Here is an 18,611-nt window from a genome sequence, read left to right as displayed (position 1 = left end):
GACTGACTGTCCGTGTGGATAGTTGTCATTCTCAATGTGTGACTTGTTGATCAAGAAGAGTACCAGGTTCAGCTAACAATAAAACGGAAATGTGGAAGGGGAAGTCAAGAATATGTTCCATGCAGTCCCACTGGTGTAAACATGATATTCTGGTTAATTAATAGTACGTTTGTGGAATGTGAATTAAGCAGTAAAAGACATCTGTTTTTATCCATCTCAGGGGGCAGCCATTTTGGGACTTACTGTCGACTGAAAATGACATCACGGTTGCCCAGGGTCTTAAGTAATGATGATCATGGCTTTCCTGTTTTATGAAGCTGAACTGTGATTGGTTGGTAGCTGAGCAACTGTGAGATCATTCAAGTGGCAAAATAGCCGCCACCTAAGATGATGGATAAAAACGTTTGGATTTTGCTACTTAAATTTAGACTAGTGGACTATTGAAGCTTAACTTGCTACATTTCTTTAGTGGGATGCTTTGGTGTAATATGTCATTTAATGTGGAATAACGTGTAGGTTTGCGCACTACATTGCCCAAAATGCCGCATAGACCTGCCTTGAGTGGAATGGCCTGTTACTATGAAACGTCAGCACGCCGCCATGTTGAATGTGTCAGATCTATTCTTAAATAGCCCTAATTTCACAAGTGACAACCTACAAAGTGCACAAAGTTGATGCCTCTCATTTACCCATTCCCACGTACACTAATATTTGTGAAACAGAAGGGCACAAAAAAAAAAAAAAAAGTATGCCACTCTCAAGCTGATTATTATATATTTATTAAACTCCCAAAAATAATCAACTTTTCATTTTGATACTAATTGTATAGTATTACGTTTCGGCCTACTGTAATATATTTAGGAACTTACTGCAGTCACATTTTGTCAGGAAGACGATCATTTACACAGGTGAATGTTTCTGTCCAACCCACCAAAAATTTCCCACAATACAACGCGCGCAGTCCTCCACATTTGCTTGCTGGGTTGCAAGTGTCAAATCCAAGGTGAGTGTTTTTCAACATTAATGGCATCGGATGATGACGTATTTGAAATACGAGGGTAAATGAATATATATGTGTGTGTGTGTGTGTGTTTAGAACGCTTGTCGTTGGCGTGACTCACAAAAAGGTTGAATAAACGCTGCTGTTTGCCGCGCGAGCAAGCTAACGCTAACATGTTAGCTTGAGTCGGTAAATGAAGTCAAGCTGAAGCTAACTAGCATTTAGCCAATCTCAAACGACCTCGCACCGTGTATTGGCGAATGTCCGTTAATATAAACTTAATGAAACAACTGTGACGGTAACCAGTCTTTGACGCTAATGAACTAGCGTGCTACTGTAGCTGCATTTCCCGAAAGAAGCTAACGTGCGCTACACAGTACATACATGCTAACACTTTGCAAATTGATTCCGTTTGCTTCTCCGTGACTAAACCTAAAACCTTGAAGGAAATGTGCATTTAAAAGTGGAACTCGGCGCTCGGGAGATGGTGTGTGTCTAAATGTTAGAATGTGGGTCACTAGCTGAGGTTTTCGGCTTTATGTGTCCGCCTTTAGATGGCGCTCCATCGCTTCCTCCAGCTGTCCTACATGCTGCGTTCGGCGGTCAGTCTGACCCTGCGCAGGAACATTGGTCTCTCCGCTGTCGTCCTGAACCGGGCCAAAGAGCTGGACCCCGTGCAGAAACTGTTCCTGGACAAGATCCGCGACTACAACACCAAGAGCAAGTTAGTCATTGATAAGTGAAAAACATGATGCTTTTCGATTGAATTTACGCTGCAGGCTCAAGTGCTCAATTTCACATTTGGAAGAGGCATTGACACAATTTGTATCCTATTTAAAACAAAACTACATGGATATGGCAGTAACAGCTTGAACATAAACGTAGATGGAAGCTATAAGTTACCGATTTTAGTCACAGCCGCTCTCAAATATTGTATCTAGTAAAAAAAAAGAAAAAAGACATTCCCCTCATCACTTTCTGTTCGTCTCTTTTCATCATTTGATGCCGTGACTGCCCCAGGGCTTCTGGTGGCATCGTGGATGCAGGTCCCGCTTATCAGAAGAACATGTCCGAAGAGGTTTCCAAACTCGAAAGGCTATTTGGTGGCGGAGACCTCACCAAGTTTCCTGACTTCAAATTCCAAGGTGGGAAATGTCTCCATTTCACTGTCTTGTCCAATGACAGAGAGCCAATGACGTTTATGTTAACTCAGGGTACAACCTGTGCCTTTTCATGGCTCGGTGGTAGTAGCACTGGTGCGATCAACTTTTTCAGCATTCCAGCACTCCTTTTTTTGTGTCGTTTGGAATAACTTGAACGGTACTTTTGAAAAAGGTTCTGAATTTCAGAACTGTCGGCATGTAGCTTCCGATCTCACCCATAGATAAGGAAGTGATGCTCTCTTTTTGCAATGGGAGCGTGCAGGTGGACGAGACTGACTTTCAACCCCGAGCATTTGCAAGCATATCGGTCACAGTCTTGAGCCCAGCTTTGCTAGGAAACTAATTGTTCGAATTTATGTTGATTGACTGTTTATGTTGTGGATAATTATCTTGTCTAAGGCTTTATAACATGTCTTTTCACTGTTAGAATCTGAAAGCTATTGACCCAAATAATGCTATGCAATATAATCCCGAACCTCCTCATTGACTTCATTTTTTTTTTTCAGGATATGATCAACTGTTCTTTTTTTTCTGCTGTGATTTATCTTCATCTAATAATAGTCAAGAGTTGTGACGCCATTTTATTTTTATTTTTTTTTAAAGCATCTTGAAGTTGTTTTGGGACCATTTTATCTCTGTGCTCCAGTGTTTTCAATTTGCGTCCTTTTTCTCTTCAGAATACATTTCTTCTGTTGTCCCGGTCCGTCATGTCTACTTTGCACTAATGTTTCTCTTTGCTTGTTTCTTCCCCCTTCATAGACCCCAAGCTTGATGGAGTGCCCAAGTAAATGGTGTTCATCTTGTAAATCACCAATGTATAATATTTAATAATAAAAACATCTATGATGATTGAATCCTGGTGAGTTCCTAAGAGTTGTTTGTAATGACACAAACTGTAGTAAAAGTATAATGTGTTTCTACTCGTTGACGAAAGTAATTCTAGCCAGTGTGCAGCATATCACACCAAATATGGTATGTATGGCATATACAGTTTCATTCCTATTGTCTTGGGCTGCCATTGGATTTATTTTAGTAGATGCTTTTATTTCTATGGTATATTATTCTGTAAGAATATGTCCAAAATGTCAGTAAAACTGATTTGATAGACTAAAATGCCTTTTCATGTAAGGTATGCTTCTTGCACTTGAGCAGTGTAACCAAAATAAACCAGTACAGCAGACACATTTTTATAGATTATGGAGTGGGCTAGTGATTCTCCCCATCCATCTTGTAGTAATACTCGGTATGGAAATTCACTGCTAACAACTGCAAGCAAGCCAAATGTCATCTGACCTAGTTGAGGGTCTGCTGTCCCTTTGAATTGGCCTGAAATGACATCACTTAAGGGTAAAGATGTGAGATGCATTTTATCCCCTCCAGGATGAATATTTGAAGCTCCAAGTTATGTCACATGGGGCACATTTCCATCTGACCTGTTACCTTTCTGTGCAGCTTTAATGTCAAGCCCTGGAGATGCACCAAACAAAAGCTTACTGTGATCTGTGGAAATTGTGATCCAGATGTAGAGAATGAATAAAAATAGAATGGCATAATGACATGTTGCAGTGGAATGTAAGCTTTGAACTGTGGTGCGTCAAGCTGCTAGTCAGCATATTAATTTGTTCGTTGGGAATAACATAGTAATGTCACCGTGTGTGGTGGCCTACAAATAAAACAAACAAAACCAGGATTCCTCATTAGTTTGTCACCCATGGTGTACATACAAAGACACGTTTTAAATAGAAAACATTTTTATTACTGATACAACATTCAAATAAAATTATGAACAATCCATTCACACTGTCTTAAAAACAGACTTTTTTTTTTTTTTCTTTTAACAGTGGCACAAAAAAATATAAAGACAGAAAAGTAAGGCAAGGTTGTTTTTTTTCCTCTTTTCCGTTTTTCTTTTTTTTTTGTTTTTTACAAAAACATCCATTGATATATATATATGACAAATTAAAAAGGCACAAGGTATATATTGTATATATAAAAAGACCATGCAGGCACATTAGGATGGAATGGGATTGGTCTTTATAAATGACTATAGTGACTAATTTTCCTGGGCTGGGTTTTGTGTTGTAACTATTAACACAGTGGACATTAGGCCCTTGGAACACTTGAGGCCCCAGTGTTATAGAATGGCGAGTGGAGCAATATTGAGGTAAACGACTGTTTGTTTGTTTCAAAAGATTGATAATGCAGTGGAGCATCATCTTAAGAGGATTGTTTTAATGCAACAAAATTCCTTAAGGGAGTCTTTGGTCAACGAAAATGTAGGCAGTAAAAACAATCGGCCTGTTTAGGTAAATTTTGGGGGGAAATCCAGTTCCGACATTGGCCACCAGGGGGCAGCAGAGCGACATCAAAGTACAGTACAGTATATGTACTGGCAGTCCACATATTCGGCAGAACTGAACAGGCGATGCACACAACAACGCAAGAGTATAAAGCCTTGCAAATGTCCAAATTGGCCCATCAATGCCCCCCAACAAACAACAATAAAACAATAGTTAATTACAAAAAAAAAAAAAGGAGCATATAATTGGAAGATCAAAAGCTTTTTCAGAGTCCGCAAGGCCTAGAATGAATCCAGAATCCAGTATTGGCACCTTATCAACAGGCTAATTGATGTCTCGTCAAGAGGAAGGCCAGCTTCTCACAGCATGAATGACTGTGTGTGTTTGAAATCCTGTGGCTGAAGCAGACAGAAAAGGGGGTTTGAAACACAACACAATAACTCAGACATTTGACTTGTGCGCATGCTGCTATTGAATAATGTGACCTGCTCTTAGCACTTGATTAGCAGTTGTTTAAAACAGAACGTTAGTGGAATGAACACGATTATCTTTCTCTGGAGTTGCTGTTGTTGATGAGGCTTTTCTGGTCTTTTCTTTGAGTTATGTATATGGAGTCCACACATCTTGATAACTTTGTTGCCAGAAACAAATAGAGGTGTCACTAGACTTTTTCTCTCCAAGGGCTAAAGTGGGACTTGACGGATGATACATAGGAGGGCTAAAAAAAAAAATATTTCTAATTATATTTTCGAAAATCAAATAAATTGCTGGAGAAGCCAGGGGCGGAGCCACGTGGTTGGCCACTTGTCACTCTCTGGCCACACCCACATCCAGAGGAGGATTTTGATACCTGTAACCTTTCTGCCATTTTCACATGGATACAATATTCTTAGACCCCTTGATTCTCTGACACAATTCATTTTGGGTGACTGCATATTTTAAAGAATAGACTTACAATTAATCTAAATGCAAATTAAAAGAATACTGGAAATGTCAACCAAATGTATTACTCTTACACTGAGTAGTGTTGAAAATACCCGACACTAGTGTCAGTGTTAAACATTTACTTCTACCAAACTACACTTTATTTGGTGTTGAAAAACTTATGAGTGGATTGCACTAATGTCAATGTTGAAAGTTGAACTTTAACTACACTTGACTCTGGTAAATGGTACTTCATTTATTTTTCTCCATTTTTCCTTCTTTCAAGGCTTTCAGACCGCTTTACATTTTGACTACTAATGACACACATCAGGAGCGACTGGGGTTTCAGTATCTTGCTCAAGGATACTTTGACATAGTCACATGGGCCTGGGATCGAACCCACGCTCTCAGGGTTGCGAGACAACCACTCTACCACTGAGTTGTGCAAAAGGTCTTTATCTATAGAGAGAGAAACTTACTTCTTGAGGTGGAGGGATATAGTTGACATTGGACCTGAAAGACAAAGTGATGATCAGTACCACTTCGGACTGTTTGACAAGAGAAGAACCTTGATGTCCGTTGGCCTTATCCTGACTCTTTATCTATCAAGTTTCAGTTTCTGTCATGTCCTTCAGCGTTACACTCACGTGTCCTCAGTTCTGTTCAGGTTTTGGCTGCTGATGTGAGCGGCACCATGACACTCGGAGATCCAAAATGACCTGTTGGTGGGGGGGGGTGGCGATCAGGTTGACGGCTTTAAACGTGTTTCAGAAGAGGGCCTGATTTGGGACTGGCACCGCACACCATGCTTTTTATGGAGTTGAGATCATTAGCATGCAGCCAATCATGATGGCGGCAGCGCCAATGGGGATGCAAAGGTGAAGTGGTCGAGTGATGAGCCATTCACATGCAGCAATCCAACCTTTAAATGTTTTGACTGCCTCTTTTTGAAAATATTGCTTTGGTGTCCCTCACGGCTCTAGTTTAGAGCTACTAGATTTCAATTTGTTTTCTCGCAACATTGCTGTGTGAGGGTACTTTGTTTGTTTTGTGTTTTTTTTGCTAAATAATGTCCTAATTACAAGCCTCATGTTGTTTAAAAAGTCAAACTATGTCATTGAGCTGCTTCCCTGCCCTGTTAAATTGTGCTTAGAAAATTGTGCATCGGAAATGGTGTTGCTTTATCTTGGAGTCTTTGTGAAGAAGTGGGTTCTATAAATAGGAAGTTGACACTGACAGCTCCAGTTAGCTCAGTGGGATAAGCATCAGACTTTAACCTAGACAAAGAGCTCTCTCACTCTCTCGCTCTCTCTCGCATCAGCGCTGGCTCTCTCCATCAAATGCTGCGCAGTAACAAGCGAGTAATCAAATAAAGTCAAGCGAGATGGGCCAGGGCGTGCATTTCTGCCTCTATGGCCAGCCAGGCCCGGACTGCACAGTGTAAAACCATCCCTTGTCACTGTTGCGTGTTGTTATGGCAACGTCTAAGTAGAGATGAAATAATCCATTTCAAGTCACTGTCCAATCAGCTTAATAGGCTGCGGTGATCTCGGATCTCCTCGCTGATTAACAGCCGCTAATTATTGTGCGCATAATTCACGCTGATTGTTGCTTTTGTCCGGGAAAGTTTTGACACAGTTTCACTGGATGAACTGTGACGATATTTACATCTGTCTGCGCCAATCGACCAGCGCAAAGAAAAAGCCACCGCTGTGGCTCATAAATACACACATATAGACACGCACAGGCACAGCTGTCACTCCGCTCAGGCCTGACTCAGCACGCAGACGCGCGTCTAAGTGCGACAACCCCCCCCCTCACTTCAATCCTCTGTGTTTACGATATTAGGCCGCGTTTGCTCACGTCAATGTTAATGCAATCACTGAAGCTCTTACCTTCCTCTGTGTCCTGCTGGCGGATGATCCGACACAGCCACGGAATGGAAAACAAGAGCGGACATGAGTTCTTATTCAGGGACAATCAAATAATGAACCGAACCAGACAAACTTACGTGCGAAGAAGCCGTTGCGGTGCATCAGGAAGCCCCCGCATCCGCACACCAACACCACCAAACAGACCACAACCACAGCGACGACCACCGCTGTGATGTTGACATCCTCTGGAAGGAAAACACAAACACGCTCAAAAGTCACGACGAGTTGGGCAGCCAATAAGTCAGTTTGTGGTCACAGAACAAACTCCAAACATGCGTCTTATGTTCTACCATCAAATTTGGGTCTGATTCAATTGCCAACTGCAGTTCTTTTCATGCGAGTTGGTAAAGGTGAGCACTCTTTAATCTTTTAGAAGCGTGGTGAAAAATGTTAGCGGGCTTTTCCTCTCCACTGCTCCTCTGATTTTGTCCAGTGCTGAAAGGTGTGGGTGCAAACACACAACCAGACACACACACACGCGCGCACACACACCTATCGTCATGTGCCTGCCCTCACACATCATGGGCTTTCCCACCCCGTTGGAAGCCCGGCAGCTGTACCGGCCACTGTCCGCTTTAGCCACAGCTTTGAACTCCTGCAGACCAGACATAGAGGACGAGACTGAAGCCTGATAAATGAACATCCCGGGTGTCCTATAGCAACACTGTGGTCCTGCTACCAAGCAACAATCTGTTTTGGCCATGTGATATTTCCAAGGACACAATCGAGTCCTCGCACTCACCAGTACGCCAGTGTGTGTGTTGATAAGATAGGTGGCGTTGGCGTGGCGTAGGGGGATCATCAGCTGATTGTCTTTGTACCAGGCGTACGTAGCGGGCGGGATGCTCTGCTGGTCGCGACAGCGCAGCTGCACGGTAGAGCCCGTCACTGCCGAACTCGGGATTTCGCAGGACGGTGTGTTGGGGGGCACTGGGTGGGGGGGAGTGCGCGCGCACAATGTACCAGCCATTCTGATGAACGATACGTTTGCAAATCGGTCCTACCTAAGACCCTGAGCGTGACGTTGGTCTCGCCCAAATTCACAGAGTCAAAAGGAGCGCTGATCTCGCAGCGGTACTCGCCGGCGTCCTCCTGGGTCACCCTGCGCAAGGTCACTGTGGCCCCCTCGATGCTCGCCCGTCCCTCAAATGGACCTGAGGTCAGGATGTAGGGGAAAGGTCACACACTTTTAGAATGATCGTATACGTGGAGAGGCACTCCGTTCTCTGATTCACTGCATTAGATTGTGGCCATTCAGCTTCCTAAACCTTAAAGGGGAAGTCAACCTTAAACAGTTCTTTACAATAATTATGTTATATGTGAACTGACTAGTCTAAACATGACATTCTGATTAATATTACATTTGTGCAAATATGAGTTATGCAACAAAATCCAGCCGTTGTTATCCATCTCAGGGGGCGGCCATTTAGCCACTTGCCATCGACTGAAGATGACATCACAGTTGCTCACCAATCACAGCTCACCTGTTTTCTGAAGCTGAGCTGTGATTGGTTGTTATCTGGGCCCTGCGCAACTGTGATGCCATCTTCAGTTGACAGCAAGTGGCAAAATGGCCACTGAGATGGATAACATCAGCTGGATTTTGCTTAATAACTCGTATTCCACAAACGACATGTGCCCGACATGTGTAAATACAATATACTGTTTTTTGTCAGTATCAGAAGGCGGCCATTTTGCCACTTGCTGTCAACTGAAGATAGCATCACAGTTGCTCACCAATCAGAGCTCACTTGTTTTCTGAAGCTGAGCTGTGATTGGTTGTTACCTGAGCAACTGCGATGTCATTTTCACTTGACAGCTAGTGGCAAAATGGCCGCCCCCTGAGATGGACAAAAATGTCTGGATTTTGTTGTGTAACTCATATTCCACAAATGTAATATTAATAAGCATCCCCACTAGTCTAAATATGATATTTTGGTTAACTCATTCACTCCCAACCATTTTCACCTAAGTGTTTTCCTGGATTTTTATTGATTTTTCAAGGCCCGTGAAATATTATGATCTATAGCTATAAAAATATGGAACATACCAAAAGAGAGATTAGAGTCTCTTCTATTATCAGGGGAAAAAAAGTATATTCCTATCCGTTTCCACTGTGCAGCAATTAGCAAAAGAAAATGGCTAAGTTTCATCGTTTTTCACAATTCTGCTTAGAACTGTGGGAAAACTGGGAGTTTTAACATGGCCTGGTTGATCTCTTATATTCTGCTGCCACTCAACCATTTTCTGCAGTAGAGAGACTGCATAAAAGCCTTCTCTATGCTCTGGCATAAAAAAACAACCAAAAAACGCATAAATACGTCTTTGGGACAGTTAAAACATTTAAAATATGACGTATTTATACGTTTTTGGGAGCTAATGAGTTAATATTGCATTAGTGGAGTCAAGCAGCAAAATCCAGCAGATTTTATCAGTATCAGAAGGCAGCCATTTTGCCAACTTGCTATCGACTGAAGATGACATCACAGTTGCGCACCAATCAGAGCTCACCTGTTTTCTGAAGCTGAGCTGTGATTGGTTGTTACCTGAGCAACTGTGTTGTCATTTTCACGTGACAGCAAGTGGCAAAATGGCGCCCCCTGAGATGGATAAAAGTAGCTGGATTTTGTTGTGTAACTCATTTTCTACAAATGTAATATTAATAAGCATCCCCACTTAGTCTAAATATGATATTTTGGTTAATATTTCATTAGTGGAGTTAAGCAGCAAAATCCAGCAGTTTTTATCAATATCAAAAGGTGGCCATTTTGCCACTTGTTATCGACTGAAAATGACATCGCAGTTGCTCAGGTCTGTGGTAACAACCAATCACAGCTCAACTTTATAAAACAGGTGAACTGTGATTGGTCTTTGCCAAAGCAACTGTGATGACATCTTCACTCAACAGCAAGTAGCAAAATGGCCGCCTTATGATACTGGTAAAAACTGTTGGATTTTACTGCTGAACTCACCTCATATTCCACTAACGCATTATTAACCAGAATAGCGTATTAGACTAGTGTGGCTGCTTAATGAAGATGGATCACGGGAAGGACATGTTATGCCTTGGCACAGGTGACAACTCGAACAGCGCTTGAAACATCCCTCCCATTACGAGAGTAGTGAACTCCTCCCAGCCCGCGCACCAAACTCATTACAGCAAATGTCCCTTGTTGCCTAGCGATAAAGAGCAACGGGTGCCTTCTCACCTCGGAAGTGTCCGTCAAAGTATACAAAAGAAACATCTTTGCCCTTCTTCTTCCACTCAATTCGCGGATTCTGGTCCCTCTCGGTGCGGAACATGCAGGACAGCACTGCATCTGAAATAGGCGAGCGATGAGATATTTATGGCAGCAGTCGCAGGGAAAAAAGACAACAAAAATTCTATTTAAAGCCTTATCCTGTCAAGGAAGCATCAAGGCGAAAAGGGGGGGCCCAGAGATGTGCTGCTTCCCGCCCCCTCACCTGAGAACTCGTGCACCTCCACCTTTGGTTTGTTGGTCGATACGGTGACAGGAAGGGAGGGGCAACCTGGAGGTGGCGGAGACGGGAACAAGGAGTTAACGCGGAGAGGTGGGAGCGCTGACTGCGCAACGCAATATTGCTTGTCATCCATTAGGGGGCAAGGTGAATTGGGTAACGCGCGCCACCTCGCCCGCCAAGCGCACGAGGGGAATGCTTAATGCCGCTGTCGGCCGGTGTTGCTTCAGTGAGATGCGAAGGCGGGATTATTCCCTCGTCCACTTTAATCCCGCCGGGTTAAGGAGCAGCCAGCCGTATGTCTACTTAAGCGCAGGTTAGGATAAGGGCGCCCAACACCTCGCAAAGATCGCCGCGGCAGCTTGTCCAGATTAACCTGCTGTCCAGAAGCCGTTCGCATGATCTCGGACAGCAAAGACGTCGAGGTTTGTTTGCCTGCGTGTCACCGATACCTCTCATCCAAACAGGAAAGGGAAGCTGCTTGGTTTTATCAGTCTGATTATGGTCCAGTTTACCGGTTGAATGTGGGTGAAGGTCACCTGAGGGGGGGAAGTTAGAATCGAGAACGTTAAAGTGCTGCCGCATGAAAGCTGCTGTCCCGCAGGTCAGCAAATTAAGGATGAGCCACGCGTTTTTGAAAAGTGCATCAATATGAAATGAGCCTCGAGAGAACTTGCTTAGCATTAAGGCTTCTAAAAAATGTGAATGTGATGCTGAAGACTTGTCAATTTTTCACTAGGAGTGCGACGCACACACACACATCCTTGCTTCTCGTTGGTTCTGGACATGACTCATGCAGAAAAGTCTCCCCTGTTCTAATTTTGACAAGTTTCCTGAGCTACTTCCCGTCCGCTGGCCCATTGTTCGGGACTTAGCGGAGCACAGAGACGAAGGGCAGCAGGCAAAGCAACAGGAAGGCAGACATGTTGGATTGACTTTGTTTTTCCTCAGTCTTGGGCGCATGGAAGCGGTAATAACACGCTCCAAATGCGGCCGCTTGAGACGCTTTGCCGTTGGACTCAATTTGCACCACCCTCACTTGTCAAACTTTCAATTAAGTGAATTAAAACTGCATACTCTCACCGCCCTCCCCCGTGCCAACGTGTCGACTAGCGGAAGTGTAAAAAGGATTAGGATTGTAGCCGCGACTCACGCACCCTTATGCCCTCGGAGAAGCATTGTCTCGCTGAAGGAACAACCCGAGGAGGGAGGGTGATACAATGAGATTAAACGGGGACGGGAATGAATGGCAAAGAAGTCGAGATGACACGATTTCAGGGTTGTGAGGGCGGGGATCCAGAGGAGCATGAATAAAAAGCGGGACTGAAGGCGAGGGAGATCCTCTCCGACAGGGAGACAATGAATGGGACAATCTCCTGTCACACAGCGAGACACGGCCCGCCGCCACCTTGAAGGGCGTCTCTTTGAGCCCGAGCGGCCAAGCTGACAACGCGCCCGACCGCGTGGCACGCACGCAAGGGAACGAGCAAAGCGTTGGCGCCGGCGTGCGAGCTCTCGCTCGCTTCGCGCTACCGCATCCGCTGTCAGTTTCGGTGGCCTCAATTAGCCACGATGGTGTCGGGGCGGACAACCAACACATGGCCTCCTTAGTCACCAGAGTAATGCTGATAATTCTCCTTAAGAAAGAGAGCGAAGCAGCCAGCGTTGACGTAAACAAGCAACCTGGGATTTTGCTTCTCGGAAGAGTTTTCCTTTCTAGAAGTTCTTTCTGCGCTCTGGTGGCACCGGGTATGACGCCGGCGGGCCGATGTGGGCCCGGCACTGCGACGGCTCCGGCTCACCGAGGGACAGCCACCCGCCTGCCTGAGCAAAAAATAGAAAGATGGCACGCTCGCTGCTTGGCACACAGGCTTTAGCCTCATTACCGGAGTGTTAGAGACGGGCCGGGGTGTTGCCAGGGTCAAAAGCATGGCGCAGTAATAATCGAGGCACTTATTCAAATGAGCCAAGGGAACACGTGTGAAATGGAGGGAGGTGGACCGGACCCACAGGAAAGCGTCTACTGCCTGTCTGTGTGAGCAAGATAACGGCACACGGGGTCAGAGGGAAAAACAGGGCCAGGGGAGTGAGCGTGTGCCTCCCGTTTGAACAAAGCCCCTCTGTAACACTGGAGCAACAGCTGTCCCGGTATGTGTGCAGTGTGTCAGTTGAGATGGGGGATGTTGCCACAAGGACCCACCCTGAACACTTCCTGCTTGACTTACAGCTACAATACAACCTGCGTCAACATGAGGGCACGTGTCAACAATCCGAGAGCGAGATGATGAGTGACGGCTGCTTGGTTATTGCAACCACACGCACGCCGGTGAACTCCTGACCTGGCAGGTGGCAAAATGAGGACCTAAGTAAAATGTGCGTCACTCACTGCGCTGTCTCATCACATGTCAATGCCACATTCGCACTTTTCCCCCGCAGTGCCAGCGATCACGCTGCCTTCCCTTGTGTGTGTGTGTGTGTGTCCGATTTCTTGTTCGCATGTTCATGTTTTGTCCCCACCATACAATATGTTCCATTATCAGTTCTGGTGGCAGTCCAACCACTGACCTCATCCAGCCAAGGCAGGTGCCCCCCACACGCTCCGGGTGCCAAGTACAAGTTGTGGGAAACCTGCCTTGGCTGTAGACAACCCGACAACTTGAGCGCAGAATTCACGACTCGCTGGGGAATCAAAAATCTCTCGCGTAGCCTACAAATGTATTGTTATTTTCCACATAACACGCCAAGCGCGGATCCACACAGTTAGTTGTGAGGGAAAAGAATAGTTTCAGTGGGCCACTTACATTGCATGAGTACAATAATAATCGGCACACACAGGGACGTCCCCTCCATGGTCGTCCACAACTGTGGCTGAGTCTTGTCTTCTCGCGACGGAGCGACGAGGCGGATCCGGAGCCTCAGCTTTCTTCTCGCACTTATTCGCAACTCTCCGATAATTCATCCAGCTTCCAGGGGCGACACTCTTCTCTGTTGGGGATTGTGTGTGTGTGTGCGTGTGTTGGCCGACGACCGGAGCGACCCGCCGCCGAGCGTTCGTTCGTTCGTTCGTTCGAGCGAGGCGCGCCTCGCGGAGCCTCTGGTGGCCCGATGCCGGCGTCCTGGCCACGGGAGAAGAGGCGAGGCGAGGCGAGGCGAGGCGCGGGTGGGAGCCAAGACGCGGGTCAGTGTCCTCTCTCGACTGTCGGTTAAGGTGGAGATGGAGATGGAGGTGGAGGCACGGGACGGGGCGGGGTGGCGCTTGCTGAACGCGAGCAGAGGCGAGAGCGCAACGCCGCGTCCAAGACGCGCACTGCAACGGCCAAGTGGACACACAGCATCGACTGGCTGGCCACGGCCACACACCAGAAGCAGACATCACGTTCAACCTTATGAAGCATCTTTCTCAAAAGCTTCCAATGATGTGAAATCCATCCGGTATGAGGTAGAACTTGTCTACTAGATTAACGTGGGCGTTCTCAACTTACGACGTTCCCGTCATACGACGTTTTGGGGTGCAATTGTTTGTGGAACGCCGTGGTCACGTGCCACAACAAGCAATGGCGTTTCTAGACCAATTTTAATTGGGGAGAGACCTCTGGGGTCAGGTGCACAGGGGCGCATTCAACCCGCTTCGAATGCACACAACCAAGCAAGTCCACAACAGCAGCCTATTACATTCAATTGTTATTTATAGACTAGGTTGCTGGAATATTGTGTATTCTTCCCCATCACGTTTTGTCTGTAGTTTAAAATGAACAACAAAGAAATCTTATTTCAGTAACCAATTAATATCAATGAAAACGAGGCAGATGTTGATACACACAATTTAGACGATATGACATCATTTTGAACCAAAGACTAAAAGAAGTGTCCTGCGATTGGCTGGCAACCAGTCCAGGGTGTCCCCCACAAACTGCCCATAGCCAGCTGAGATAGGCTCCAGCACCCCCACGACCCTTGTGAGGAATAAGCGGTCAAGAAAATGGATGGATGGATGAATGAATGAATGATATTAGTGTTTGCTCAAGGACTCCACAGTTGGTTGGTTTTCTTTCTGGCTGACTGACATAAATTTCATAGTAATCTTGTAAACTTGCTCCTCGAAAACCAGAAAATAATGTGGGGTGCTTCAAGGGTCAGTTTTAGGTACTGTCCTGTTGACATATGCTCCCGCTTGTCTGTGTCATCAGCAGGCATGCAGTTGAACTTCCCCAGTTATGCTGATGAGACAGTGAGAAAAAACTTTCACTAAATGACGAGCAGTATCTTTAAATCATTCTTCTCGATCGCCGGGAGTCATTTCAGACATTGAGCTCACTTTTTTTTTTTTCACACATTCAAAATATAATGAAAATAGGTTACCACTTAAAGAACACACTGCCAGCGCCCGCCCCGTTCTCTCTTGGAGAGAAAGAATATGGAGACGCTAATGCATGCTTTTATCACCATCCGGATTGATCATTGTAATGCTTTGCATTCAGGTCTTCCCAAAAAGAGTTTTTCAGGTTGACTTATTACAGAATTCTATAATACGTGTCCTGAGGAAGACCAGAAGGCGGGAGAACATTTGGCCAATTTTAAAATCACTTCATCGGCAGGATCGATTTTACGGTTCTTTTATGTTTTGTTTTTTTCAAGTTGTCTTCATGATCTTGAGCCTTCTTTTCTTTCAGAGTTGCTTTATAGCCGACATATCCTTGCAGGAACCTCCAGATTTCGCCTTTTTAGTCATTCGTAACATTAGGACACAATCATTGTTTGTTTTCCAGCCCCCGTCTGTGAAATTGCCTGCCAGACAACTCAGAAGTGCAGAGAAGAGAATGTTCATGCGTTTAAGAGCAAACGCAAGACCTTTTCAATGTACTTTAATTTTTAAAAATAATTTTACAATATTAACCGTATTTTATCTTTATTCATGCTTTTAACTCTTTGACCGCCAAAAACTTTTAATGACGTGTTCTAAAATCCTAATGAATGCTGCCAAAAACGTCAATTTACATTTATTACGTTTTGTTTTTTTCTCTGTCAATGGGCAGCGCAACGTCTTGTGGTGCTCTGCCTTGTCACTAAACAAAAAATATTAGTGTCAAAGTCACTGTTGTCACAAAAAGCTTGTTTTTCTCTTAATATTTTTGTATTTTCACTGATGTCACTTAAATGACCTAATTTAATGGTGATTACTGAAGAACGGAATAAGGTAGAAATATGTTGTTTTTTTTTCTCATGAAAGAATGGAATCCAATCTTTCATATGTTTTCCACCATATTTATGGCATCATACCGCACAATATTCTGTTTGCCTTGAAAGATGAGTGAAAATGCTCCAAATCGGCTGGCACCGTTGGGGTTTTTTGGATAATGTTTGGCAGTCAAAGAATTTAATAGTTTTAGTGCATTTTAAAATCATTTTAGATTATTTTCTAGTATTTCAGTATTGCACCAGTGCTGGTCCGTGGCCTGACTTTTGGCTCCGTATCGATGTCCTGCGGCCACAGCGGTCTGTTCCTGCTCCTGCTGCAGATGGCTCCTTAAATTGGTGTTTCCTCACTTGGATATTGTTCCCAGTCATACGTCATAGGTCACGCTCTCATTATTTTTCATCTGCGTGTCTGTGCATGTGCACAAGTAGTGGGAATGGGTAGATTTGAACTACTGTCATGTAAAGCAGTTGGAGTAACCTTTTTTTTTTTGTATGACAAATGCTTCATTAAAAAAAAGTGATTAGCCTCCCAAAACGACAGTTGCCGTCGTTAGTGCTGATAACTTGAAATATGGCTGCCTATCGACCCGATTCTGATCTGAGTATCGGTACTCATCCATCCCCATATTTTGGTCTTCCTCAAGGACAAGAATGCATGAACAGAATTAAAACAGAGAAAAACAAAGTGCTTTTTGGTACAAGTACATGACTGAGAACACAACAACGAGCAAATGAATGTTCACTCCGGGAAGTTTGACGATGTCACATTGACTTCAATTTGGGGAGTAATGTAAACAAGCATTGAGTGATGTTTTGGTAAAAAAAAAAAAAAAAGTGTCAATGCAGCTGCTGAGACGTTTAGTTAAAGGTAAACATGTCGTGTTCCTTCAAGACACAAGATTTGTGTGACGTATGAAGAGACCGCAAAGAAAAAATTAAACAAAGTGCAGCTAAACGTTTAGCTTGCCATCCACCAATAATAGAATCAATATTTAAAAAAGGAGTAAAAATAAATCAAAGTGGTGGAAGATGTGTGATTGTGCTTCACCTGGAACGGGATATTGAAGTTTAATTATGTTATAAAACAGGCATTTTCAAATCAAAGTTGTGTAGATTATTTTGCCCACAACGAAAAAAGTTCAATATTTGGAGATTGAGTCAGATGAAGGTCAGTTTTATTGTGTCCTCTTGCTTCTTGTTGAAGGAAAAGGATTCATGCCAAAAACTACAGAATTGGGCTTTGCATTTGAGACACGTGTTTATTGGTGAAGTCGGATATTTTTGGATGCATACACGTGATCACTCTTTTATTAGTTTCACTTGCTGCAGCATTTGCATTAATTTCTCTCACTCGTTCTCGTCTGTGCAAAATGCTGTTTTACTCCCCTTGCCCACTCGTGACGCCGTGCGAATCGATCACTTATCAGCCCACGCCAGGCAGATCGACGGTCCGACAGCCAATTAGTATAACCATCGTCGGCTTGACTGGATGAACAGAAGACGGCAACTCCCCGACCAACTGCCTCAAGTGGGCTCGCACCAGGGAACAGGACGAGGGAGGCTGCGCATAAGGCAAAGTTAATGAGTCACTTCTTCCAAAGCTTTCAAGTCTGATGTTATCTGAGCCTCATTGTGGCAGCTGCACGTGTTGTCATGCGTTGCCGTTGGTTCGTTGAATGTTTGAGGCTTGAGTTGGCGCAACAGCTGCAAAGTGGACAACTTTTCGGGCCCTTCAGGGCTGTTCTCGCCTCACCCCTGCCGACTTTGGTCTTAAACGGGCCAGAAACTTTGCTGGGCCGCGGTCGACGGCTCCCCTCTTCGGTGGCGGTCCTTCTGCATGCCAGATCCTCCATCACACCAGCATCGACTGAAATTCAAACAAGAATTCGCCTCTCCCGCCCACTGCTCGTTGAATCAGTGGGTGCTGGTGTCTGTGGATCTCACTCTGCTTTGTCTATCCTTCCCTCCTTCCTCTCTTTAGTTTTTCCTCTGGTCTCTTAAGATCTCCTTAATTTGTTGGAATTTTAGAGGCTTCTGGGGTTGGCGTAAGACTGGTTTCGTAAACATGTGGATGGCAGGAGGTGTTTAGTTTGTGCTGGATTTCACTTTGATTTATCTTTCTTTTCTTTGACCTTTCCTCTGGTCTCCTGACCTTCTGAACTTCACAACTCCGGCGAGACTCTGAAGTATCCGGTTAAGGTGAAGGGTAATGGGATTTTTATGAGGTTTTTAATGAATTAATGAGAATTAATGAGTATAAACAAACAAACAAAAGAGCACAATGATAAGATGTTGAATCGGTAAGACTGCTGAATGAACAATTCTCTCTCTCTAAAAAAATAAATAAAAATATTTACAGACCATAAGAACCAATCAAATGAAAAATAGTGAAAGTCATCTTCCTGTATCGTGTGATGACATCTTTATGCAACTGCACAAACCAATTCCTCACTTCAAAATACATTCATACTGTTGTAAACTGAGAAGACCATTTTTTTCCCCTTTATCTTACATTAAAAACAAAACAAAACAAAAAACGTGGAGGTAAAACACGACAGGAACATCAGAACAGTGTTTTTGCAAAAGATGACATCATCACAACGACTGCATCAAA

At 44.3% G+C, this 18,611-nt stretch overlaps 2 protein-coding genes across 5 annotated transcripts; one reads left to right on the top strand and one right to left on the bottom strand.

The window, feature by feature from the left end:
- Positions 1-896: 896 nt before the first annotated feature.
- atp5pf (ATP synthase peripheral stalk subunit F6) lies at positions 897-3,017 on the top strand. Of its 2 annotated transcripts, none has more exons than XM_077512374.1 (4): positions 897-1,003; positions 1,555-1,724; positions 2,021-2,145; positions 2,923-3,017. In XM_077512374.1, exons 2-4 carry the CDS (start codon positions 1,555-1,557, stop codon positions 2,949-2,951), a joined length of 324 nt encoding a protein of 107 aa, XP_077368500.1. In that variant the 5' UTR covers positions 897-1,003; the 3' UTR covers positions 2,952-3,017. The 2 variants fall into 2 exon arrangements, with proteins under 2 accessions (XP_077368500.1, XP_077368501.1); XM_077512375.1 differs by having other exon boundaries at positions 992-1,058.
- An 897-nt stretch (positions 3,018-3,914) lies between these two features.
- On the bottom strand, positions 3,915-13,846 carry jam2a (junctional adhesion molecule 2a). 3 transcript variants are annotated; one of them, XM_077512371.1, is made up of 11 exons: positions 13,603-13,846; positions 10,787-10,852; positions 10,531-10,641; positions 8,326-8,475; positions 8,064-8,251; positions 7,814-7,916; positions 7,399-7,506; positions 7,283-7,298; positions 6,035-6,106; positions 5,867-5,900; positions 3,915-4,861 (listed from the first exon to the last, which is right to left on the bottom strand). In XM_077512371.1, exons 1-11 carry the CDS (start codon positions 13,649-13,651, stop codon positions 4,823-4,825), a joined length of 936 nt encoding a protein of 311 aa, XP_077368497.1. In that variant the 5' UTR covers positions 13,652-13,846; the 3' UTR covers positions 3,915-4,822. The 3 variants fall into 3 exon arrangements, with proteins under 3 accessions (XP_077368497.1, XP_077368498.1, XP_077368499.1); XM_077512372.1 differs by having other exon boundaries at positions 7,283-7,295; XM_077512373.1 differs by lacking the exon at positions 6,035-6,106 and having other exon boundaries at positions 3,916-4,861; positions 7,283-7,295.
- Between the last annotated feature and the right edge of the window lie 4,765 nt (positions 13,847-18,611).

Source organism: Festucalex cinctus, chromosome 2 (assembly GCF_051991245.1).
Source record: "Festucalex cinctus isolate MCC-2025b chromosome 2, RoL_Fcin_1.0, whole genome shotgun sequence".
NCBI lineage: Eukaryota > Metazoa > Chordata > Actinopteri > Syngnathiformes > Syngnathidae > Festucalex > Festucalex cinctus.
Note: the sequence above shows the minus strand (reverse complement) of the source record. Positions and strands in the feature narration are given on the sequence as shown.

Coding starts and splice junctions, on each gene's coding strand:
- atp5pf (XM_077512374.1), top strand. CDS start 1,555: ATGGCGCTCCATCGCTTCCTCCAGCTGTCCTACATGCTGCGTTCGGCG. Junction 1,725..2,020: donor GACTACAACACCAAGAGCAA/GTTAGTCATTGA, acceptor TGACTGCCCCAG/GGCTTCTGGTGGCATCGTGG. Junction 2,146..2,922: donor TCCTGACTTCAAATTCCAAG/GTGGGAAATGTC, acceptor CCCCCTTCATAG/ACCCCAAGCTTGATGGAGTG.
- jam2a (XM_077512371.1), bottom strand. CDS start 13,651: ATGGAGGGGACGTCCCTGTGTGTGCCGATTATTATTGTACTCATGCAA. Junction 8,476..10,530: donor CTTTGACGGACACTTCCGAG/GTGAGAAGGCAC, acceptor TCCTGACCTCAG/GTCCATTTGAGGGACGGGCG. Junction 4,862..5,866: donor ATATCCCTCCACCTCAAGAA/GTAAGTTTCTCT, acceptor TGTCTGCTTCAG/CCACAGGATTTCAAACACAC.